The 25,598-nt window shown below is 38.0% G+C and overlaps 2 protein-coding genes across 2 annotated transcripts in view; both read left to right on the top strand.

Annotated features, from left to right (window-relative positions):
* Positions 1-25,598, top strand: part of GBE1 (1,4-alpha-glucan branching enzyme 1) — a 394,057-nt gene that overhangs the window by 159,944 nt on the left and 208,515 nt on the right. The gene's annotated exons all lie outside the window — the stretch shown is intronic.
* LOC142441479 (large ribosomal subunit protein eL18-like) lies at positions 17,824-18,434 on the top strand. The gene has a single exon (XM_075543446.1). It carries the CDS (start codon positions 17,824-17,826, stop codon positions 18,388-18,390), a length of 567 nt encoding a protein of 188 aa, XP_075399561.1. The 3' UTR covers positions 18,391-18,434.

The following is a 25,598-nucleotide window of genomic DNA, read 5'->3' on the forward strand; positions in this document are numbered from 1 at the left end:
ATGGAATAGGCAAATACTTGAGTTAGAAAACCAAAAGAGAAGAGTAAGTTTGGCATTTCTCAAGCTGAAGACTGAAACAAAATTCAAGCCTAATGTTTGAAGGATTGAAAATCCTATGTGTCTCATTCTAAGTACCATAAACTCAAACCAAACGTACTGTCAAACAGAGAACGTGGAGACTCTCCAGGAGCTTCACGTTTTTACTGAGGCAGTCAGTCTCATCTTTCTCCAGGGGAGCAGTCATTGCGTCTGCTCACCAGTCTTGTGATTAGCAGCCCAGTGCCTAACCCTCAGCACCACCAGAGCCCTTGAACAACACAGGATGCATCAAAATAGGATGGAAGGAATCCACAGAGGGACATTACCAAAAATAATTGACGTTCAGCCATTGCAGTTGGTACTATATCATCAAGAACCCATGACGATAAAGGAAGAAGTCTAACCTGTGCGGAACTAATGATGCTGCTTAAAAGCCTTAGTATTTCACCAGTGTTCCTAACAGGTTGGAAATTAGTCTTCAAGCGAAAGCAAATCCTTAACCATAGATTCTGACGTGTGGCCAGCCCACACATGGCAGAGGAGATCGGTGCCACGAGCGTTTCTTGTTTATCTCGCCAGGACTTGCTTCCATGACGCTACTGGATGGATTCTAGCTACCGGCTTTTAGGTGATTCTCAACCTTCGTCATGCCAAGACCCTTTAATACAGTTCCTCATGTGGTGGTGACCCCAACCTTTAAATTATTCTCATTGCTACTTCATAACTGTAATTTTGCTACTGTAATGAATCATAATGTAAATATTTTATATGCAGGATGTATTTTCATAGTTACAATTTGAACATAATTAAAGCATAGTGATTAGTCTCAAAACAATTTTGATTATATATTGTGAAATATTTATTTATAATTATAAATAATTGCAATTTTGTCTTGTAGCATGGTGTAGCCTGGGTAACAACAGTCTTCACGCCGGGTACTCAGGTACTCCAATGTGGGCGTATCTGCAGGTGGGCAGCCCCACCAGGAGGTGGATAGAGGAGCAGTGTCTCGGTTCTTTAGACCATCAGAAATATGCATTTTCTGATGATCTTAGGCAATCCCTGTGCAAAGGTCATTCATAACCCAAAGGGCTTGTGACCCACAGGTTGAGAACCACTGTGTTAGGGTCAAGCACAAACTGTTATGTCATTGAGAAATCTAATAAAAACCAGATGGATCTAAAATGAATATTGTGCATATTTGAAAATGCACTCACATATTTAGATATATGTGTATATTATTATAGAACTCAGTTGTGAACTGTCTTGAATTACAGAAATATCTTTCAGGAAAGGCCTTGTTTCATACTAAGATTGAAGTTAATGAAATGCTTTAAATTGAAGAATAGATGTAATGGCTTTGTTTGTTGCTTTTATAAATAACAATGTCATTGACATTTGTATATTTATACCAAACTGGATTTACTCTATCGTTATGCTAAATATTGTTAGTCTGTGATCACCAATTAATTCTAAGTCACTGACTTACAAAGTCACGTTTACAAGTAGTCATGTTGAGAGGTTGGAAGCAATAATAATAATAATGAAATAATGATCCATCATGCCTTGCACTTGTAATTATAATGGGTCATGTTTGCAGATCTCGGTTAATGTGAATATTTTTACCATTTTTCCAGTGAACTTTGAAGTCAGAAAATAATACTGCATTCACCTGTAAATCTTGAAGTATTTGTTCTATCAAATAGGTAATTTTTATTGTGGACACTTTCAATTAATATTTAGTTGTGAGGGAAGAAAATTTAAGGCATCATATGAACATTTTTTTCCCTTAACGCTATAACTGTCCATTCTAATAAGACATTTCTCAGCTTAACATCAACCCTTTCATTTGTTCCTGAGACAGGTTTTGGATCAACAATTTTATCAAAAGTAAGTTTAACAGCTTAAGAAACTAATTTTGTATTTCATTTTTCTTTTAGAAGATCTTTTGTTATTTCAGGCTTATCTCTTCCAGTTGTGATCATAACTATTTTTCCTCTTCCTGCCGACACCTTTCTTGACACATCAAGGTGTTTTCTATTTTTGCACACATGATCTTGAAAATCTCCGTTCTCCATCAGTTTGTCAGGTCTCCCATTCTGGGCCCATTACCACCTTATTCACATAAGAACCTGATTATTCCACCTCTTTACACAATCTTACTTTTACTCTGTACCACCTCACATTCCAAATGTGGTATGTCTGCGTATATCCTAGGGCTACATCAAAGAAAGTTTCCTCTCAATTGTCATGACGAAGTTATTACTTTGAACCTCCATTTTAGGTACAAAAATATTTTATCCTAACGATTCCTTTCTATTGCCAACTGCTGTTTGATTTTGCATAATATCATATCAACAGATTTAAAAAGAGTTCATGTTAAAAAGTTATTATATATGAAACAAAATACAGTTGGGGAGATAAATTTGTGTTTGCAACAGGTATTTTGAAATTTACTTTTGAAGTGTTATTTAAAGAGGTATCAAGGTGAGGACTAGGGTGAAATAGTTTGTTACATTTGATTTCTGATTAAATGAGTAATAAGCAAATACCTTCACTTAGCTTTTAAAACTTTCATACAGGCATTTTATTGTCTTTGATTATCTATTTCTAATAATGCAGTTGTCTTGGGCTGGGTTGCCTAGAGAAACAAATCCAGTGGCATTTTTCTATGAATAATAAGATATTTATATTAATAAATAGTAATATATTAAGAAGGGATCCCAGCTCTGTCCACTTCAAGTACATAAGTCTTATGCTAGGCCATAGTAAGTCCCTCTTCAGAATCTCATAGCTAAATGCCAGTGATGCAGAATGGTGAGCCAAGAAGCAGAAAGATCACAGGCTGGTTGATAATGAACACTGTGGATTCAAGGTCTATGGGAATATGACAGAAAACCAACAGCTCTCAGGGTCAGGTGGTACACATGGAGCCACTCTATGCCGCAGGTAGATTTCTAGCAAGCAGGGAGGTGGAGAAGGAGAGAGAATGATTGGCTGTTTGTCTTCCTTTTATACAAAATACTTACGATATCAGATGTCATCAGGTTTGAACTTAATTGACAAATTTGGCTTTAACCCTAGAAAAGAGTGTCTAGTCAACATAATCCTTAATTACCACAGGAGTGTAGCCACAAGATAAGTGTTATATATATATATGGTGAAGCCTTAAATACAAAATGTGTGAGATTTCTTTTACATTCAGATAATAATTTGATGAAATTCAATAATCAAATTCAATAATAGTAATAATACATTAAATCAGGTAGTTCCTTTACTATGTGATTTCCCATTTATTATTTTGCCCCAACAGTTTTATTGGCATGTAGTTTACATATTATACAATTCAGTAGTTCAATCGGTCAAACATACCAAGCAGAATTGTAACGTCATTACCACATCAATTTTAGAGCATTTCTTCCCTCTCCCCATACCCCCCATGGTTAAATCGCCTTTAAAATGCGTTATGTAATCACAGTACATTCTAGTGCTCACTTTTCCCTTCTGCCTTCGTTATTTACTCTTCAAATCTGCTTCCCCTCCCAATTACCTACCCCTACCTCTGTGTTCCCTATATCCCCTGGCATAGCTTATTCTTATTTTGTATTCAGTCCTCCTGTGTTTCACACCTGGGAGACACAACAGAATACAATAAGAAACAAAATCACCCTAAGGTGGCAAGAATAAAATCATAATAGTACAAAGACAAAAATACAAATAATGCGTAAGAAGCCCCACCCACCTTCAAAAAACCAGGGAAGAAATTTCTGTCATGGAACCAGTAAGAGACTCTTGCATCCAAAAGAAATTATTCTTGCACCGAGAACTAATTAAGGTCGTATTTATGGAATGGTCAACTGGCCAAGTGTCAAGTTCGATCCAGCATAATCAAGATTACAATGGTCTCTGCCTGATAGTAAGGCTGTTCGAGACTCTTACACCATCTAAAAAAAGTTGACTTATGTGTTCTATAGCTTTGTTTGTTGTTTCATTTTGTTACTTTCTTCTTTATCTTCTAACGGTTATTATACACCTTGCTTTCCTCTGCCCCTTTTATATGTATTTATTTATTTTTTAAAATCATTTTATTGGGGCCTCTTTCAGCTCTTCTAACATTCTATACATCCATTGTATCAGCATATTTGTTTTATGTTTCCATCAATATCTAAGCATTTATTTTCTACTTGAGACCATTGTATCAACTCTTTTTTCCCTCCATCCCCCATTCATTCCCTCTTGACCCCTTGATAAATCATAAATTATTATTGTTTTCATGTCTTACATTGACCACTGTCATCCTTCACATGTATTTCTGTTGTTCATTCCCCTGGATGGGGTGGGGTGAGTTATACATGGATCATTGTGCTTGGTTGCCCTTCCTTATATATTTATTGATGACATTATGACTAAGATAATTATACTCTCCCTTTTAATCGAAAACACAGTATAAAACACAGTATGAATGGTAACTCATGTTGGTTTATTTTCTAGGGAAAAAGGAATAAATAACAACAGTGAATGATTATAAGAAAATGAAATGTCTTTTAAAAGCCATATTTTTTTCAAGTGATATATTGTTTAAAGAGTTAAAAATTTTTAATTTTAAAATTACTTGGTCGATTATATATTATGATAATACCATGGCTTGGGTCAGGTGAACCTTAGAACTTGAAGTAACATCCTTGGCTTCAACACTTTAACATGGTCCTGTGCAGTAACATTACCCAATGCAACTTGAACTCTTCCCTACTACTTCCATGAGCATTGATTGTGGATTCAAGCAACACAAAACCTTGACAACTCTAGTCTTTTCACCGTTTATCATAGTATTGGCCCAGGCTTGAGGCTTATGGTTTTCTTTACATGAAGTTGTTTTACCTATGGAAGTCTACAATCCTTGAGCTTCATCAGCAATTACTTCAAAACCTCACTTCCAGCAAGCAAAGCCGTGTCATCTGTGCATACCACAGGTTGTTAGTAAGCCTTCCTCCTATTGATGCCCCATTCTTCTAAATATATTCCAACCTCTCTGAGTATGTGCTCAGCATACAGAGTGTATAAGTATGGTAAGAGGATACAACCCTGATTCACATCTTTCCTGATTTTAAGCCAGCCAGTGTTCCCTTGTAGAATGCCTTGGCATAGTCCATAAAAGACCAGTAAACATCTTTTTGGTTTTCTCCGCTTTCAGTTCTTCATATAAACCAAGTTCTCTATGATATTTTCTCAGCACACATTTGAGCAAGTATGGTTACAGGATACAAACCTGACACACACCTTTACTGATATTAAATTATGCTGCATTCCCTTATTCTGTTCATACAACTGCTTTTGATCCATGTACGTGTTCCATATGAGCACAATTAAGGGTTCTGGAATTCACATTTTCTACAAGGCCATCTGTGGCAGTTACATGATCTCCTGTCAACTTGTGAAGGGGTGGAGTCTAAACTGTCAATCATGCCATAATCAATGAGGCCTCCTTGTGGATATGACCTTCTCCTAAGGATTCTGAGAACTCCTGTATTTCTCCCTGGAGGCCAGAGACTCTCTTTGCTTTGTCTTCTGCTGACAAGCCACATGGAGCTAAACTGATGCAGCCAGAACCCCGAAACTGGAGGAGCCACATGGAGGCCCACACCTGTGCTGAGATGCTTCTACCAACACTGGATCCACAAGACTTTCCACCCACTTGTCTGTGATCTTCCTGAATTCAGCATCACTGCATGGCTGCATGAGCCTAAAGAGGAATTTATGGACTAGTATTGAAATATGGGGCAATATAGGACTTAAGGATTTGAACTGGACCGGGCTGGGATGTTTCCTTAATGTACAATTGTTCTTTGATAAAAAGTTCTCTCTTATACATATGAGTGCCTCTGGACCTGTTTCTCTCGTCTACCTGGACTAACACACTATTCAGAGTTTGTTATAGTTTGCACAGTCAAATGCCTTTGCATAGTCCATAAAACACAAGTAAATGCTTTTCTGGTCTTCTTTGCTCGATCCATCTGATGTCAGTAATGACAATCCTTGTTCCATGTCCTCTTCTGAATCAGGCCTGCCATTCTAGCAACTCCTTTCCATGTACAGCTGCAAGCATTTTTGCATGATCTTCGACAACACTTTACATGCATGTGATATTTGATATTAATGATACAATTTGAACACTCATCGGATCTCTTTCCTTTGGGATATTACAAATACGGATCCTCCAGTCATTTGGCAAGACAGCTGTCTTCCCAATTCCTTGCTATTGGCCAGTGAGTGCTTCCTGTGCTTCAAACTTATGGGAACATTTTAATTGGTATTCTGTCAATTCCTGGAGCCAATTTGGGGCTAATTCTTGATGTGCAGCTTAGAATACTTCCTTTAGTATTATCGGTTCTTGATCATATACTACCTCTTGAAAAGGTTGAATGTCAACTAGTTCTTTTTGGTATAGCGACTCTGTGCCTTATTTCTATCCTCTTTTGGTGCTTACTGAACGCCATTGGTTTTGCAAAATTTTATTAGTGATCCCCAGCTGCATTTCTATCACCAAGACCAACTTTTTCCCAACTACTATTCTATAACTTTGTTTCCAACTTTTGCATTCTGATTGCCAATGATTATCAATGCATCTTGATTGCCTGCTTGATCAATTTCAGACTCAAAACATTGGTAAAACCCTTCTACTTCTTGATTACTAGCTTTATTTGTTAGTATTAATTCAAATAATAATTATATTGATTGGATTTTCTTGTGCCCAAATAGGTATTATCCTATCATGGACAAAATTGTATTTAAAAATAGAACTTGAAATGTCCTTTCCGAAGAGTTACACAATGCCGTTCCTCTTGCATCTGTTATTTCTATCCTAGTGAACCATGTAAGAGACAGCATGGAGGAGGAAGACCCTCAACAATATGCATTGAGGCAGTAGCTGCATCACTAGACTCAGGCATAAGAACAATTGTGAAGATGGTGCGGGACTGGGTAGTGTTTCCCTCTTTTGTACATAGTGTTAGAAGTAACTCAATGGCACTTGACTGCCTGATTCAAAATGGCTGATACCTGTCAATTTCAGCTCACTAAAGGAAAGGATATCGATCGTTCCATTTCATTTTTATGACTCCCAATTTTCCTAGGTTTATACATTCCAAGTGTCAATTACTAGTACATGTTTGTAACTGTTTCCAATTTTGAGCCGTGGCTCGTTAACATATGAAGGTCCTGAAGAGCTTATTTCCTCCACATCATGATGATTCATTCTACCTTGATAAGGCAACTCTTCATCAGTTGTATTTTGGGAACCTTCCAACCCGAAGGACTCATTTTCTGGCACTATTTCTGACAATGATCTGAGGATTGTATGTCAGCAGTCCTAAAGAAAGAACCGTTGATTGCTTTTTATTGACCTCCGTTGTTGAGTGTTGGTTGGCAGGATTCGTCATTATCCATCTCTAGTAGAGTTGTTGCTTTTTAACCATGCTGCTTGGAGCCATTTCTACTTGCCTTTCCTTCCCAGTGCTTCATCTCATTTACCTACGCAATTCCCGAGCTTCCGTGCAGACTCGTGTACAATCTAATTTTAGATGTACATTTTGTATCTGGTTAGACCCAAATAGAACTGTGACTTAATTAATGAATTATTACTGAATTAATCTCAGTATATCTGTTGCTATCTACTATTTGTCCTTGTAGATATAATTCCATTCTAAGCATTGCATTGCTCTGTGTTTGATTTATTCTGTGGAGATTAAGCTAAAACTGTCTTGGTAACAGGATTTGATACCTTGTAGAATTTCTACAATTATTAAGCCTGAATATTAGAGAGCCAGTAACAAATCCAGGTAGCAGAAATGCCTATGAACAGATTGTTTTGACATGAACACTTCAGAGACGCCGTAGGCTCTGTGAGTTGCTGATGCCACATTTACAACTCTTCCAGGGGAGAACCAGAAGGATGCCTCTGCTGCATGCTTGCAGAAAAACTGACCTCCACGTGACCCCTCCAGATGCTCCTAGATCCTACTTTGGTTCATGTACTGTGCAAAAAACTAGCTGCAAGAAATAGAATGTTCTAATATGGAAAATCAAGTGTTTTCACTGACTGATGACCCAATATCTGTAGCTACTTTTAAATAAAATGTTGAATACGATTTCTAGGAGCATAGTATTTAAACGAAAACTATCTAATTTAGATAATGACATTGAAATGAACAGTTATATGTACATTGCATATATATAATATAATACATTATAGATGCACTTATATATACAAAATACATTATATATACGGAAAATTTCACAATTTGATGGGAGAGAACTTTTGGGTAAGCTGCATGTTTTGTGGGAAAATTTTTGAATGTTAATCATGTGCGTAACTATCTGAACCAATATTCATGCCTTTGTTGATTTAAATGAAATTAACATCTTAAAGTAATGTTTATTTTGGATTACTTGTATAATAAGTAAAATGATTGTATTTTAAGACATTTAATCACTGTAAATCATTACTAAATGAAAGAAAAAAGGTAAAATGTTAAAGTACTGGAAATTCAGACAAATTTCTTGGTACTATATTTTTTACACTTTTAAATATATTTACTATTTACAAGGTTTTTAAAAATGTAATCTCTATATGATGGTATTAGTTTATATTTTAGGCAAGGTTCTGTAAAGAAACAAACCCAATAAAACTTATATATTCATGTATACAGAGAGGCTTTTTTCAAGCAAAAGGTTCAGATAGTGCTAGAGGCTGGCACGGAGTCAGTCCATGGGTCAGATAATCAGATGGTGTCCGTTCCCAATGCATATAGCTGCAGAGACTGACAAATTTAAGATCTGAAGGTCTGATGGCAGAGTGCTGACTGAAGAGGTTAGTGAATAGTAGGTTGTCAGGTAAGATGGCCGGCTATTGGCAATTCCCAAGAAAGGTTGTATTATGCCAGGCTGCTGGCTCAAGTATAAAGAATTGAAGGGCAGATGACAAACCAGATGCGGTATACAGAACCAGCAAAAAGCAAAGGAGTTTTGCTAGAGCATCCACTTATATTAGAATCAGGCTACTTCCCCTACACCACAATGCAATTTCCTTTCAGCATATTGACTGCTTGTTGCAGATCTCCTCATGGAGTTGATTGCATAACCTGTTCTCATCACAGGTAAAATTACATCATAACTGCTGAGCCACAAGAATTGTGGCCAGCCAAGTTGACACACAGTCTTAACCATCATAGTTTCATATCCTTCAAACTAATTCAGTCAAATCTGTCTTTTGTATTACTGGAATACAGCCCCCTCTATGTACTTTGTTCCTTGCTTTGTCAGGCCTACTTGTTAAATTCTAAGGTAGCAGACTACAGTTCGAAGACATAAAATCAAGAACTGCAGGTTGAATGAAGGTAAGGGATAAAATTAGGACATAGATATATTTATTTTAAAATGTCTTTCAGGTTCTCACTGCATATACCTGGTTTGAAAAACAGAGAATACTCTTTTTGCTCAATTTTGGCGAAAATTCCCAACTTTCAATCACACTACAGTTCAGCCTCTACCAATCAATTTCAGTAATGTTCTCTCTGTTAAGGCAACTAGGGAATGAGTAATACATTTTATGAAGAAAATTAGAAAAAGCAGTTTTCCTTTTTCCGTTTTAGTGTCTAGAAAATTAAACTCAATAAAGATCTATCCTCTGATTACTCCCTTTATGTGAGCATCGATTCGAGAAATACTTCGTGTATTAGCCAACTTTCTTTTTTAAATTTTATGAAGACTCTCGTTTACTTATTTTAATTTTTCTTTTCCCTCAATAGAAGTATGGTAGGTATTGAATATTATATACATACAGACAGAAGACTTAGTTTTTTTTTCTCTTTAGAAATATGCTTAAAAAAAGATGATCCTATAACTTTCTTCTTAATTGGGTAATTGTTTTTAAAAATAATTTATTTTGTTTTGGGTTTTTTAATGTATCAGAAAAGGGAATAATGTTACATTTTTTAGATGTTAGGTAGATATGATTTTTTTTATATTTAATAGAGTCATTTGAATTTTTGCCAAGTAAAACATTAAAATGTGTATACAAACAAGATGAAATATTCTAAAGCTTTCAATATTTTCTCCATTTATTCACTAGTATTGCTGGTAACTTACCTGTAGTTTTTCAGTGGGTCTCCGATTGAGGGGGAAGAAAGTCTAATGGGCAGATCCCCTCTACCCTTTTTTTCAAAACAACCAGTTATAGATCAGAGTATGTAGGCACTTAAAAATCCCTCAGGTCTCCAAGAGGAATCACTTGGGTTATTTCCTGATCTGTGTGTAAATCACTGCATTGTTCAACAGTTAACCCTCCTACCTCTCCAGAGATCTTTTCACAGTTATGTAAAATTCACTTGCTTTTGCATATCATTTTATATGAGGTGTCTGCAGCATTTTGTGAAGTACTTTCAATTTCATTTTTCTATGAGTTTTGAAGCCCCACATAAACACATGATTTGGACACACATGTTTAATATTTAATTGAACAATATTCCTATACTTTCCATTATTTCTTGCTAGCATTACTGTACTGTCTCTACTTCCAGTGCTTTTACTCCATTTTCAAACTAGCCATTCGATTCTTGGCCATCTTTTATGGCTAATTTGAATGTTATGAAAAAAAGCCAATAAATAAATAATCTGAATAATATTTTTTTCCATTTTATAAGGGAGCCTACAAAAATTCGCAGGAAATGGAATTAAAAGATAATGGAATATTTCAATGAATTTTTTGAGACCCCCATTTTAAAGTTTAATTAAAAAAATCTTGTTTCTTGGCAACTGCTCATATATCCTCACTAATATTCGTCGATTCCTGCTTTTTGTTCTTCTCCTATTAAACTTGTGTTGTCAGTTGCCACTACTTTTTTTGTGCATGCAAACAAAAAGCAGGGTGGTGTTACTGTACAGTTGACAAGACCATAATTTGTAAAGAATATTCAAATATTCAGGAATAATTATTCTAGTCAATAATGGTGCTCTGTATTCTCTGGTCATTAATATTATTCTAAAAGATGATAATGTCCATGTGTAAAAACATATATGAAGATGTTTCAAGCAGTTCAGGGAAAAATTTCATCTTTGAATTCTGTTTTTCCTGAACTTTTTCAAACTCTTACATATATTTCTTTAAAAAGGCACCATGAAAAGAAAAATAGAGATATATATGCATATGTATATATGTATACATATATATGTATGTGTGTGTATATATACAATATATATACCATATTGAATGAAGGGGGAAGTGCAGAGTGGAGACCCAAGGCCCAAGTGTCGGCCAATGGAGATCCCCTCATAGAGGGGTTTAGGAGAGGAGATGGGTCAGTCAGGGTGCGAGGTAGTACCGATGAAGAACACAGCTTTCCCCCAGATCCTGGATGCTTCCTCCCCCCAACTACCATGATCCAAATTCTACCTTGCAGGGCTGGATAGGGCAGAGGTTGTACACTGGTACATATGAGGGCTGGAGGCACAGGGAATCCAGGGTGGATGATACCTTCAGGACCAAGGGTGTGAGGGGCGATGCTGGGAGAGTGGAGGGTGAGTGGGTTGGAACGGGGGAACTGATTACAAGGATCCACATGTGACCTCCTCCCTGGGAGAGGGACGGCAGATAAGGGGGAGAAGGGAGACTCCGGATAGGGCAAGATATGACAAAATAACAATGTATAAATTACCAAGGGCACATGAGGGAGGGTGGAGCGGGAAGGGAGGGGGAAAAAAAAGAGGACCTGATGCAAAGGGCTTAAGTGGAGAGCAAATGCTTTGAGAATGATTGGGGCAGGGAATGTATGGATGTGCTTTATACAATTGATGTATGTATATGTATGGATTGTGATAAGAGTTGTAGGAGCCCCTAATAAAATGTTAAAAAACATAAAATAAAAAATGTTGTCATTTTCAGGCTTATGTATTCTATATCTAATATCTGTATATCTAATATCTAATAAAGTTATTTTATTTTTATTACAATGGCATTACTTATGAGTTATAAACGTTTTTTTACTCTTGCAAACATATTCTTTTAATTGCTGTCAATAAGGCTTAAACCTATAAATAATTGAACGGGCAAAAGTTGTGTGATAGGTACACAAGGGGGCTTCAAAAAGTTTGTGGAGGCTTCCATTATTTAAAGATTTATTTGCAGTCATCACTGGGGCTATATCTTGCGGATCTGTTTGCTGGCTTGCTCTTCCACCTGCATGGCCTGGCGCAGTGCATTCCTGGAACCTTGGAAGGCGGAGAGGTACTTGGTAAAGTTGGTGAGGGTGGCTTCTGCTTTGTTCTCAATGGTCTCCAGGTCACAGTCAAGCTTCTTGGTCATCGTGGAAGAGCTTATGTCAGGTTGGCCCTTGCTTGGGGCTGAAGAGGTGCAAGGAGTCTTGGGCAGAACACACATCTGGAAGCGCAGGCTACGAAGTGTTCAGGCTGTGGGTTTTTCTCAGGCACCGGGCTCCCCGTGCACGGGAAGCAGTTTCCGGCCAATTAGCCGCATTTCCAGCCAGGACCCTGTCGGCCCGGCCCCATCTAGGCGGCGAGTTATAAACTTTTAAAAACAGATTTACTTTTTTACCTTATAGACATTTGAAGTTATATTCAATGTAATATTTGTAAAAGAGCTTTAACTCACTTTATTATGGTGCCTCCTTCCATCCAGCCTTTTCAAAAGCGTTTTTCTGATTTTCTATTCACTTTAAAAAGCCAAACCAAACCCATTGTCATGGAAGATTCTGTCTTGTACTGACCCTATAGGAAGAATAGAATTATCCCCTTAGGGTTTACAAGTGTGAACATTTTTAACAAAGCAGATTACAAAGCAACATATAAACTTGAACCACTGTCCATGCTTAGTACCAGCACTATAACCACCGCATCACCTGTGTTCCATATTGGCAATATACTAGATTATAACTCTGTTTACTTAATAAAATTCTAGCCTTGACCGCACTTGGATGAGTCTCATTGAAGCACACTTTTTCAGTAATGAAAATTCACCGATTTCCCCCCCTTTTCTCATAGCTCTTTCCTTTTATTACCGTATTGATCTTCCAATATCTTGGACGTTTAAATCCTGTATTTTTATATCATGTGTAATTCATTTGTTTTCTAACCTAAGACACCTAATCAATCGTTGTTCGATTAGAGCGTTTCAGCATTGTTCCTATTCTTCCCACTTTGCAGTAGTTATTGGCACTTGCTCAGGGATACCTTTGCCAATGCCTGTGTCCTAAATTTCATATAATCCCTTTGGGTTTTATTTTTTGGAGTCACCTCACTTTTAGCAGGTTTTTGTTCAGGTAATGTGTTTGAAGTGAAGCAAAGACGTTATCAGTTCCACTTAGTTGCTTCTTTTTTTCCTTTCCGATTTGTCTCAGTAGAGGAGCATAGGCAGAAAAATACAAAACAACAACAACAAAAGTTAACAGTTGTAATGCTTTCTTATCCGGACCAGAAGATTGGGAAACGGATGTAAACCTAGGGATAATCCTCCTTTTTTAAGAAATAGAACATCTGTCACTCTAAATCATTGTGAATAAGAACCTGCTCTTAGAAGAATTGACTTTCATTCATTTCTTTCAGGCAGGATTTTGCTGTTTTTTTTCCCCTATATGTCATTATTGCAAAATTTTTGTTCGAATCGCTAAGTATATGTTGTTGTTTTGTGCTATCGAATAGATATGGATTCATAGCAACCCTACAGGAAGAACGGCCACCTACATACAGTCTCCGGGGCTGTAATCTTTCAGGCAGCTTCTCAACTGGATTCACTGGTGGGTTCAAACCAGTGGTTTTTCTAGTAGCTAAGTGCTTAATCACTACAGCACAAAGGCTTAATTGTAATTGTATTAAAGCAAACAAACCGAAAAAGCCCCTGACATGAAGTTGATTCTGACTCGCAGTCCCTCTCTAGGGTTTCGGAACTAAATGTTTGTGGGATCAGGAAGCCTCATCGCTCTCCCAGAGCAGCTAGCAGTCCAACGCAGCACTACCAAGGCTGTTAAGTCAGAAGTAACATAGTTGTATTCATTGCAAAAATAGTTTTTAACTCTTTTATACATTGATGTTCCTTACTGTAACACATGAAGTAATTAATCTAATATTAATGGTACAAATTTATTTTGTGTAGCTAAAATGTCAAATCTTTCTTTTTAAGCTAAAAAAAGTTATTAGTATATTTGTTTCTGTTGAGAAATCCTGGACTATTCTAAGTAGTTATTGAATTCGACTTTAGAATGATTGATATTTTTCTAATTAAAGGAAAAAGAACTTGAAATATGAGATAGCTTGTTTTGAAATAAGGATTTCACACAAAGCTAAGATAAAGGGAACCCATGGAAATTCAATAGGTCAATGGTTTCACAGTTCAACAGATTCATAGCTTTTGTGAGTTAGAAACTAAATAAAGTTGACTAATTTTATTTCACATGTGTCTTCCTGCATTACAAAAGAGATCAAGTTGCTTAAGCCAATCATGTAAATACTTTTGTACCCTTCTCAATCTCTGAAAATTATGTATGGAAAGGGCATAACAAAGATGTGATCATTTTCTACTGGTGAACATATGTGAACTTTAAAAATTACAAACTAAATTATGAAACAAAGATAGTGTCTAAAATGTATGAAGATTAAAACAATGTTTTAACTCAGGATATCAGTGTTTTCTTCATTTGCTATTCCTGGAAGGCTCAACAGTCGCTGTGTTAATTATAGCCCTATATTATTAAAATTTTGTCACTCAATTATTTGTATATTTAGAGAATTTTATCCACCAGGGTGTTATTCATATCTGAGAGCAGTGGTTTTCAACCTTCCTAATCCTGCGACCTTTTAATACACTTCCTCATGTTGCGGTGACCCCCAACCATAAAATTATTTTCATTGCTACTTCATAACTGTAATTTTGCTAATGTTATGATTTGAGGGACCCCTGTGAAAGGGGTTCGACCCACAGGTTGAGAACCGCTGTCTTAAGAGTTTTAATTAAAAAAATAAAAATAATAAAAAAATCTCCTTGATAATTTTGAGAGTTTTTAACCCTTTCTTCTCGATTAAAATCAAAGCTTCACTTCAAAATAAAATATCATTTTATATTATATCAGGCCATTTTTCATGTTCCTAATTGAAAATTGCAGGATTTGTTCAGTAAACATTTTTGTATAGCTGACTGATGGTGTGTTTTGTTTTAATAGGACCCATGGTAGCATATTCGATTATGTGTTGAACTGCTCACCACACGGTCAACAGTTCAAACCCCTCAGCTGCTCTGTGGCGACAGGGATTCGGCTCTGTACACCTGTAAAGAATTAGTCTCAGGAACCCACAAGGGTAGTTGTGCTCTCTCCTGTTCAGTCACTGTGGGTCACATCACCTAGAAAGCAAGGGTTGTGGTTTTGTTTTATTTTCTCGATTTCATGCAGCAAACATGTCAGGTATTGGATTTAAAAATAGCTTCCTTATGTATTCCTTTTGGTAAATTTAGAGCTAATTTGAATCACATAAGGAGTGATTATTTTGATTTATCTCTGAAAACAATCAGGAGAAAGTAGCAACAGAAACATTATTAGAATTTCAGTTCTAAGAAAGCTGTCCACCCAATTCTGGAACCTAGCTGCCTTTACTCTGTAGGAATTTGTGTGTGTGTGTGTGTGTGTGTGTGTGTGTGTGTGTGTGTTGGGTAATAGATTTATTTCATTATTATTGATTTTTGTATTTCTTTTTTTATATACTTTTATTGGGGGCCCTTACATCTCTTATCACAATCCATACATTCCTCCAATGTGTCAAATACATTTGCACATATGCCACCATCATCATTTTCAAAACATTCTTCCCACTTTAGCCCCTGATATCAGCTCCTCGTTTCTTCTGTCTCCCTCCCCCACCCGCCCTCCCTCACGAGCCCTTGATAAGTTATAGATTATTTTGTCCATGTCTTAAATCGTCCTCCATCATCCCTCACCCACTTTTCCATTATTCGTCCACCTGGAAGGAGGTTCTAGTTTGATCATTGTGATCCATTAGCCCATTCTCCCCCTACCCTTCCCTAATCATCTTGGTATCTCTATTCTCCTTGTTGGCCCTGAGGGTTTATCTACCCTGGATTCCCCATGTTGAAGACTCTTGTCTGTAGCAGTGTGCATGCTCTGGTCTAATCTGACTTGTAAGGTAGAATTGAGTTCATGATAGTTGGGTGAAGGAAGCCCGAAAGAGCTAGAGAAAAATTGTGCTAGAGGAAAATTGTGTGTTTCATCGGTGCATTATTGCACCCTGACTGTCTGGTGTCTTCCTTGGGACCTTCCTAAATGGGATGTCCAGTTGTCTACAGATGGGCTTTGGGTCTCCAATCCACTCCCCTTTTATTCACATTGATAGGATTTTTCGTTCTGGATCTTTGGTGCTTGATAACTAATCCCTTTGACACCTCATTATCATTCAGTCTTGTGTGCTTCTTCCATGTGGGCTTTTGTTGCTTCTGAGCTAGATGGCCACTTGTTATCCTCAAGACTTTAACACCCAAGATGCTATATCTTTTGATAGCCGGGCACCATCAGCTTTGTTTACCACATTTGATTATGCACCAATTTTGTCTTCTGCAATCGTGTCGGGAAAGTGAGCATCACAGAATGCCAGATTGTTAGAACAAAATGTTCATGTGTTAAGGGAGTAATTGAGGCGAGGTCTAATTTCCATCTGCAACCTTAATTCTTAACATATTGATATGTTAAGCACACAGCCTAAGCGAATACAAGGTGTTGAATGGACCATGTAGCAGACACCAAGGAACAAAAACAATCATTGTGTGGTCACCTTCCTCACATAATCGCTGAAGATGAAGGTACACATAAGCAAGTGTGGTGAAGAAAGCTGATGGTGCCCGGCTACTGAGAGATATAGCGTCTGGGGACTTAAAGGCTTGAGAGCAAACAAGCGGCCATCTAGCCCAGAAGCAACAAAGCCCACAAGGAAGCAGCACACCAACATAGGTGATCGTGAAGGGCAGAGGAGACCAGGTCTGAAACAACAAAGGCGGGGGTGGGGATGGGGTGAGAATCACATCACCTTGAATGAGGGGGAGTGCGTGATGGGGAGGCAATGCCCATCTGTACACAGCTGGACATCCCTTCCAGAGGGGTAGTGAGGAGGAGATGGGCCACTCAGGGTTCAGTGTAGCAACAATGAAACTCAAAACCTTCCTCTAGTTCCTAAACGCTTCTTCCCCTCCCAATTATCATGACCCCAATTCTACCTTGCCTTGTGGACCTGGTTAGACCAGAGGATGTACAGCGGTGCAGTGGGGATCTGGAGATACAGGGAATCTAGGGCGGACGAACCCCTCAACACCCAAGGTAGGAGTGGCGACATCAGGAGGGAAGTAGGTGTAGAAAGGGAGAACCGATCTTGGAGCTCTATGTGTGACCTCCTCTCTGGGAGATGGGCAATGGGCAGGTGGGTGAGGGGAGACGCCGGGCAGTGGAAGATAAGATATAATAATTATTTATAAACTATTAAGGGACCAGGGAGAAGAGGGGAGTGGGGAGGGAGAGGGAGGGGGGAAAAGGGGGAAATCGAGCTGATTCTAGGAACCCAAGTGGAAGGTGAATCTTCAGAATGACTAGTGCAACGAATGTATAAGGGTGCTTTGCTCAATTGACGTATGTATGGATTATTATAAGAGTTGTATGAGCCCCAATAAAAAGATTTAAATTAAAAAAAAAAAAGCTTTCCGGACCCGGCTGAGCAGGAGGCGCCATCATGGGAGTTGACATCTGCCACAACAAGGACCGAAAGGTTAGTCGCAAGGAACCCAAGAACCAGGACATCTACCTGCGCCTCCTGGTCAACCTATACAGGTTTCTGGCCCGACGGACCAGCTCCACCTTCAACCAGGTTGTACTGAAGAGACTGTTCATGAGTCGCACCAACCGGCCGCCCCTGTCGCTCTCTCGGATGATCCGGAAGATGAAGCTTCCTGGCCGAGAAAACAAGACAGCTGTGATCGTGGGGACCATAACAGATGACGTGCGGGTGCAAGAGGTGCCCAAGCTGAAGGTGTGTGCCCTGCGAGTGAGCAGCCGGGCCCGCAGCCGCATCCTCAAGGCCGGGGGCAAGATCATCACCTTTGACCAGCTGGCCCTGGACTCTCCCAAGGGCTGTGGCACTGTCCTGCTGTCTGGTCCACGCAAGGGCCGCGACGTATACAGGCATTTCGGCAAGGCGCCAGGGACCCCCCACAGTCACACCAAGCCCTATGATAGCTCCAAGGGCCGGAAGTTAGAGCGGGCCAGAGGCCGACGTGCCAGCCGAGGCTACAAAAACTAACCCCAGATCCGGTCCTGCTATTAAAACGTTTTGGATGTTCACTGCAAAAAAAAGAAAGAAAGAAAGCCACTGACAAAAATGGAAAAGCCTATAAATTCTTTAAAGTCTGTTTGTTGGCCTTTAAGAGTGTTTTCCAGTCAAGTCTGATGGGGTGCCACACTCTGTCTCCAGTCTATTTTTTTGGTATACCCTGGGGATTTCATTACTCTGCTTCCCCTGCTGCTCTGCTGTACGCCCTCAGTGCTTCGCCCCACCGTGATGGGGCCAGATTGTGCACTATTCACGTGCTGTGTCTCCAGTGATATCTCCTGCAGCGCTATGGTTCAGTGAGGGATGCTGTGGTGGGGCCGGCCCTATGGTCCTCCCTGTTCATTGTCTGCTCCGAGCAGGATGATCATCCTCGGGGCTTGGTGGGCCAGGTGGGCCAGGATGTCCTCTCCTCCCTCTCCATCCTTTTTTGTTTCTCCCATGTGCTCTAATCGGATGCGCCCCTCTCCCCAGGCTGTAGCCCCAGTGCTGTCCTCTAAAGTGCATTCTTCTGAGTGGAGTGGGTGGGGGTGGGGGCGGTATTGTCAACAGAGTTGGGATTGGGGCTGGTATCACAGACCTTTCTATTGGTTCCCTGGTACATGCCACTATGTTGTATTCACGTCTTGGTGTCTCTCTCTCGTTCTCCTGTGGAGATATAAATAATACCACCCCTTGGGGGGGGTTAGTTAAGATAATAGCACTAAATTTTATACCTTGAAAATATTAAAATGAGAAATGTGATTTTATATGCGTGAACATATATAAAATATATAAATGTGTCTAAAGTGCATAAATACCTTTATTTCAAACGATATTATCTAATCATCTGGAATAAGCTTAGTCTGTCATTTGAATTGGTATTGTCTTTTTTGTCATTATTGTTAGGTGCCATGGAGCTGAATTCAACTTACAGCTACCCTGTGCACACAGAATGAAACACTGCTTCTGCGCTTGCCTCCCAGTTGTTATGTCTGAGCCCATTATTGCAGCCACTGTATCAACCCATCTTCTTGAAGGTCTCCCTTATTTATGTATGCTGGATTGCTACTTGACCCAGCATGATGGGCTGCTTCAGGACTGGTTCCACCTGATAACATGTCCAAAGTACATGACCAAGTTTTTTCAGTGCTTACTTCTAAGGAGCACTGTAAGTCCCCTGCTTTCAGATAGCATTGTGCTTTTGTGGGGGCGGTCTGTGCTCTACTTAATATTCTCCAACATCGTCATTCAAATATATTAATTCTTCAGGTTTTTTGTATTTTCATCCAATTTTCACATGCATATGAGATGATTGAGAGTATCATTGCTTGTGTTAGGTGCACCATAGGCCTCAAGTGATATCTTTGTTCTCTAATACTGCAGAGAGGTCTTGTGCAGCAGATTTGTCAATTCAGTGCATCATTTGATTTCTTGACTGCTGTTTCTGTGAGCATTGATTGTGGATCCAAGCAGGATGAATTCCTTGACAACATCACTTTTCACTCTTTCAAGATATTTTCTGTTGATCACTTTTGGTTTTCTTTATATTGAGTTGTAATCTATTGTAAACCTGTAGGCTTTAATTTTTCATTAGTAAGTACTTCAAGTCCTCTTAGCTTTCAGTAACCAAAATTATGATTTCTGCAAATGTTGGTATAAGTCTTTCTCTAATCCTGATTCTAAGGTCTTCTTCATAGGATACAGCCTCATAGATTATTTCCTTTGTATACTAATATGGTGAAATAAAATGACCCTGACACAATTTGTGATTTTAAACCTCACATTCTCCTTTTTTTTTCTTCTGTTCAAATGACTCCATATCTCTTTGTACATGTTTTACAGGAGCATAGTTTAAGTGTTTTGAAAGTCTCATTATTCACAATTGTATCCATAGTTTGTTACAGTCCACATTTTGAATGTTTTAAAACACAAGGAAACATATTTCTGATTTTATCTAATTTCAACCAAGCTCCATCTTTCGTAAGCAATAAATCCCTTGTTTTGTGTTGTATTCTGAAACCAGCATGAATTTCTTCAAGATTTTTGTCAATGTACTACTAGGCTGTTTTTGCATTACCTTCAGGACACCTTTACTTGCTTGTGATGTTATTGATATAGTGCAAGAGATTTCTTATTTTATTCAGTCACCTTTTTTTGGATGGAAACAAACATGGGCCTCTTCTAGCAGTTAGCTAGGTAGTTGCAGTCTTCATTTGGGACACAGGTGAATGAATGCTACATCAATAGGCATCTGTTGATTGGTGAAGGGTTTTTGTTGTTGTTGTTGTTTTCTACATCAACTTAAGTGTAGCTTGTAATTTTTTTCAGTACCACTACTTCTTGATCATATGCTGTCCCCTGAAATAGTTCAACTTCGATAAAATATTTTTAGTATAATGATTGTGTATTTCCTTCATCTTCTTCGGGTTCTCCCTTATCCTTTTTGCCAACAGAATCACTCAGTGTTGCAAGTTGAGGATGGTATGTGTTCTTCAGCAAGTGAAGCACTAGTCCAGGAAATATTAAGATGTAAAGAGAGAGGGGATACTCTAAACAAAATATAATCCAGAAATTTCATATTCTGTACTCCTTGAAATATCTCTCCACGGTAGTTTACATTATTTTCCTCTGTGGTTATAATATACTTAGCTGGTTCCCATGGCCAGAGAATTTTAGAAATACCAAATCAGAAGTCAGACAAGGGAGCTATAGTATGTAAGTATGTTCATTTGGAAAGTCTAATCAAATGGGACAGAATTTCTCCAAAGTTCAGTGAAGTAAATTGCAGAGAAAAGCATTTTCTTTTATATGACAATCACAAAGAAGTGCTCTAGAGTTAGTGCAGAAAGCTTCTTTTAGATAGCGTACAAAGCCCTAGGATGCATCTTTAGCATGACTTGTTTGATTGATGTATTCCTTGTACCACTCACTACCCAGTGGGAAGAGGAGGGGAAGATTGTAGAGATGGGGCTTCCATGTTCTCAAAGGCCATCAACTCCTATCATTCCCGTCCCCTCCGCCCCCTTGGACAAGACTTTCATGTTTCTTGGTGAAATATCTCTGCCGTTAAGTCTTCGAAGGGTAATTAGCTGTATGCTAAGAAAAAAAGAAGTAATAAATTAAAATGTCTTTATCCTAAGAAATAACTATAATACCAGATTTTTAAAATATGACAAATTACAGTTAAGACAAGTTAAACAGATAACAAGTTAAACATATTAAAGAGTAATCTTAGAGTTTACAAATATGAGGCATACAAGGCATAGTGAATGAGTAAATAATCCATATCACAGTGATTCTCAACCTTCCTAATGCATGACCATTTCATACAGTTCCTCATGTTGTGGTGACCCCCAACCATACAATTATTTTGTTTCTACTTCATAACTGTAATTTTGTGGTCTTAGACGATCCCTGTTGAAAGGGTCTGTTGACTCCTGGAGGGGTCGCGACCCACAGGTTGAGAACCACTGCAATATCGGCTCTAGGGTTTTATCTTTAGCCAACAATAAGCTCCGTGAGTCGTGCACATTGGGGCACTCACAGTTACTAACTGAAAGATTGCTGGTTCAAATCCAGGTGCAGACATCATGCAAGATAGGACTGGCTAGCACTACGTCCACAAGGAAGAAGCACTTCATCCTGTGTGATCCCAGGATTCTAAGTAATAAAATCCATATCAGAGAAGGGAATGATATCATCACTTAAATTCCAAACATTCAGTTTCTAGAAGGCAATGGATGACACTGGCAGCTCACAATCCATTTGAAGAATCCCCACATAGATTAAGCAGCTGGTGAATCCAAAAACTTGAATCACCTTGCTACCAGTCAAAGAGCATTCATTGTAAACTCAAATATCGCAAATGTAGTTAGGTTAAAATATAATACCTTATTATTTGATCCCCCTTATGTTTTTGCTTTCTTTTCAATTGAGGTGTTTTACTGTTTTGTTTGTTGTTGTTATTGGTCTTCTTACTGCTTCTTTCTTGTTTTGTGTGATCGTAACTGGATTAATAAATACCTATGAACATGGCAAGGAACACTGGGGAAATGAGGAGCTAACAACAATGAGTATGAGAAAGATGTTCTGAGATTCATTGTTGTGATGAATGTACAATCTTTTTTTAATATGATTGAACTACAAAGTTGTAATGCCATGTGAATTATATGCCAATAAAACCATTAGGAAAAAAAAGCCTGGTCATTTACTTCCAGGTGATCACAGCTGATGAAACATCGAGTGCAGTTCTAATAAAGAACACATGGGGTTCCTGTTAATTGGAAGTGATTGGTTAAACTCAATTATTTATTAATTTGAATTAATCACATATTAATAATACATTTGTTTTTATTTTGTGGATTCTAGAAAATGACTCACAACTACTGGATCAGAGACAAAGGACTTTATTGCTCATGGCACATTATGCACCTTAACCATTATATTTTTTGGTTACTCTGTCTTTCATATCTCATGCCATTTACACTATAAGGTCCAAATTAATGCTGTTCACTCAATGAATAACTTTATATCATAGATGACGAATATTGAGCCTGAGGAATCAATCTTTTATCAAGCACTAAACAAGCCTCCTCTTTGTCTTCATCTTTTAGGTCGTTCTTTATAAAAGACACTATTGACAATGGTCAAAGTAAAAAAGTAGTCAAATTCTTACAGTTCTTGGTACCCACAAAGCATGTAAGAGGACAATGGGGAACTGTTTTGTCCAATACTCATCACTCCTTGCTAACCACTGAGGATATATGTATATACAGCAAGATAAACAAATATGTATTCCAAAGGATGGTGAAATTATATTTAGTATGGAGTGTCTTAACATTCCTTACATAAAAATTAAAATATTCTGCTACTAGTAGACCTCTTTCAAAATGACTATGTGTTAATCATCAATTTTACGTTTGCATGTGTGAGGGGTGGTTATTAGAGAGTCATTTGCAGAAGATAGAATCGATAATTGAATAGATTAGGCAGAATTCTAGTCATTAAAGATTAATTTCTAGTTTGCTGTAACGAGCTTTGGGGAGTCAGTGGGTTAAGAGTTGTGCTGCTAATCACATGTTTCTAGTTCGCATGCACCAGCTTCTCCCAGGGAGAAACAGGGCACGTTCTACTCCCGTAGATATTTAGAGCCTCAGAAATCTTAATGCCACCTACTCTATTACCATTAGGTGGGTAAGAGCCCGAATTAGCTTGCCAACAGTGAATTCAGTTATGTTTTGTTTTATAGTTTCTACATAGTCAAATGTGTGTTGATTGATCAAAAATATGTTTTCTTATATATGTAATGTTTATATGTTTTACTAGAGATTTATGTGGCTCAAAGAAAATAAAATTGTGTGTAAAATACTCCTTAAGTGGGTTGGTACTATGTGCACTGTGTTTTTGTGACAGTTACTTGCGTAATATCAATACCTAGCTCCGATGAGTTTTAATAACTGAGAGGCACAATGATGAATAGAGGACTGCCTTTTCCCCGCTCACCTGTCTTGTTCATTATAAACCATGAATTGCTCTTTGTTCATTATAAACCATGAATTGGCACTGGGCAACAGTGCGGCAGAGGTCTGTTAAAAGTAAGGAAGGAGGTATCAGTAACTTCCTGTTCAGCGTTTAATGTAGTATCTCAGTGACCTTGGGACTCCAGGAATCTCCATTAATCTTACTAAATGTTTAGTTTGTAATGATTCTCTGAAATTAAATGAGATAATGAATATGAACGTCCTTTCTAAACTGTAAAGCAGAATACAAATATTTAATTACCAAAATGAATGAGTATTAGAATTTTCCTCTATTTTAAGGGACTAAAGAATATGTTCTCTTTCAAATCTGGGGGTATACTAGAAACCTAAGTCTGAATATTTCTGATCATGCTTTATATTCTTTTAAAAAGCTTAATTTGTTAGAGAAAATAATTTTTGAAAAACTATAAATTCAGTCACTTGTAAACTTTGCTATGTGACTTACTTTCTTACCTCACCATTCTGGATAAATTCAAATTCATTTCTTCATTACTATGTCTAAGAGGATGGATTTATTAAAATTTTATTTGCATTTTAGAATACTGGTTTTAATAGTGAAAATTATACTGCTGTAAGATATGGAAATAGATTATTAAAATTAGGTTCATGAAATAAAGCATGATAGGAATGAAAGGGTGTTGAAGTGTTTGCGAAATGGGTAGAAGATAATACAGTATTGGGTATTTGTATTAATGAAAGCTCACTTTTATCTTATATTCTGAAAATGTTATTGAGATACAATGTGTATTCGATTGGCCTCTCTAGATGTAGATGAATTATAGATATAGGTATATGCAGCACAAAGGAATATAACAGCTAATTATTGCAAACAGCAGTACAGAGGGCTCAGTTCAACTCATGTCTGTGGAACAGCTAATATACTGGAAGTCCTTCAGCTCAGGAGGGCTGCTGTGTCCAAGGTCAAGGAAGCACAACTTCCCTAGGTCAATGCAGGCTCCCCGCCCACAGGCAGCAAACAGCAGGATGGTCACCAACAGTCAACAGCTCAGAAGCTTAGGGAGCAGGCCTGGATGGGACATCGAACTCAAGCAGTGCATGACAGCAGGATCCATCCGCCTCAAGCTCAAGTGATATCTACACCAGCAGCGTGGTCAAGCAGGTCTCGAAGGAACCTCAAGCTCTAGTGACATGATCCATGGATTGAGTATCCAATAGTTAGTGTAGCTCACAAGTTGAGGCAGAGAACTAGCTAAAACAGCCTTTTGCTAGTCCAATTGCCAGAAAGCAAGAGAGAGAGAGGGGCGGGGCTTTCCGAGCCATTTATCTTTTCACTCTCTAATCATACTGTGACCTTATTAATCACACATGTTCCTATTGGCCAGGATGGCACAATGAACCTACCTGTCACACCATGAAATGGAAAACAAAGAGGTAGTGATGCAACTCATTTATTGTGTTTTTTTAATAGAGTAGGATAATTTCCTTTTGTTGATGGGTTATTAACTGTAGCTTTCATATATTATTTGTGTTCACTGCATATTTCCTTATTTATATATTCTAATGACAAGGAAAGGAATATTCATAAATATCTTCCTTAAAGCCACACCTCTGCGTCATGATTTGGAGCCCTAAAATTATTCTCCCTGTTACTAATTATAGCCATGCATATAAATTATTATATATTATCTTAGAAAGTAT

This window comes from Tenrec ecaudatus, chromosome 2, assembly GCF_050624435.1.
Source record: "Tenrec ecaudatus isolate mTenEca1 chromosome 2, mTenEca1.hap1, whole genome shotgun sequence".
NCBI lineage: Eukaryota > Metazoa > Chordata > Mammalia > Afrosoricida > Tenrecidae > Tenrec > Tenrec ecaudatus.

Excerpts from the sequence above, each read along its gene's own strand:
- LOC142441479 (XM_075543446.1), top strand. The coding sequence starts at position 17,824 with ATGGGAGTTGACATCTGCCACAACAAGGACCGAAAGGTTAGTCGCAAG.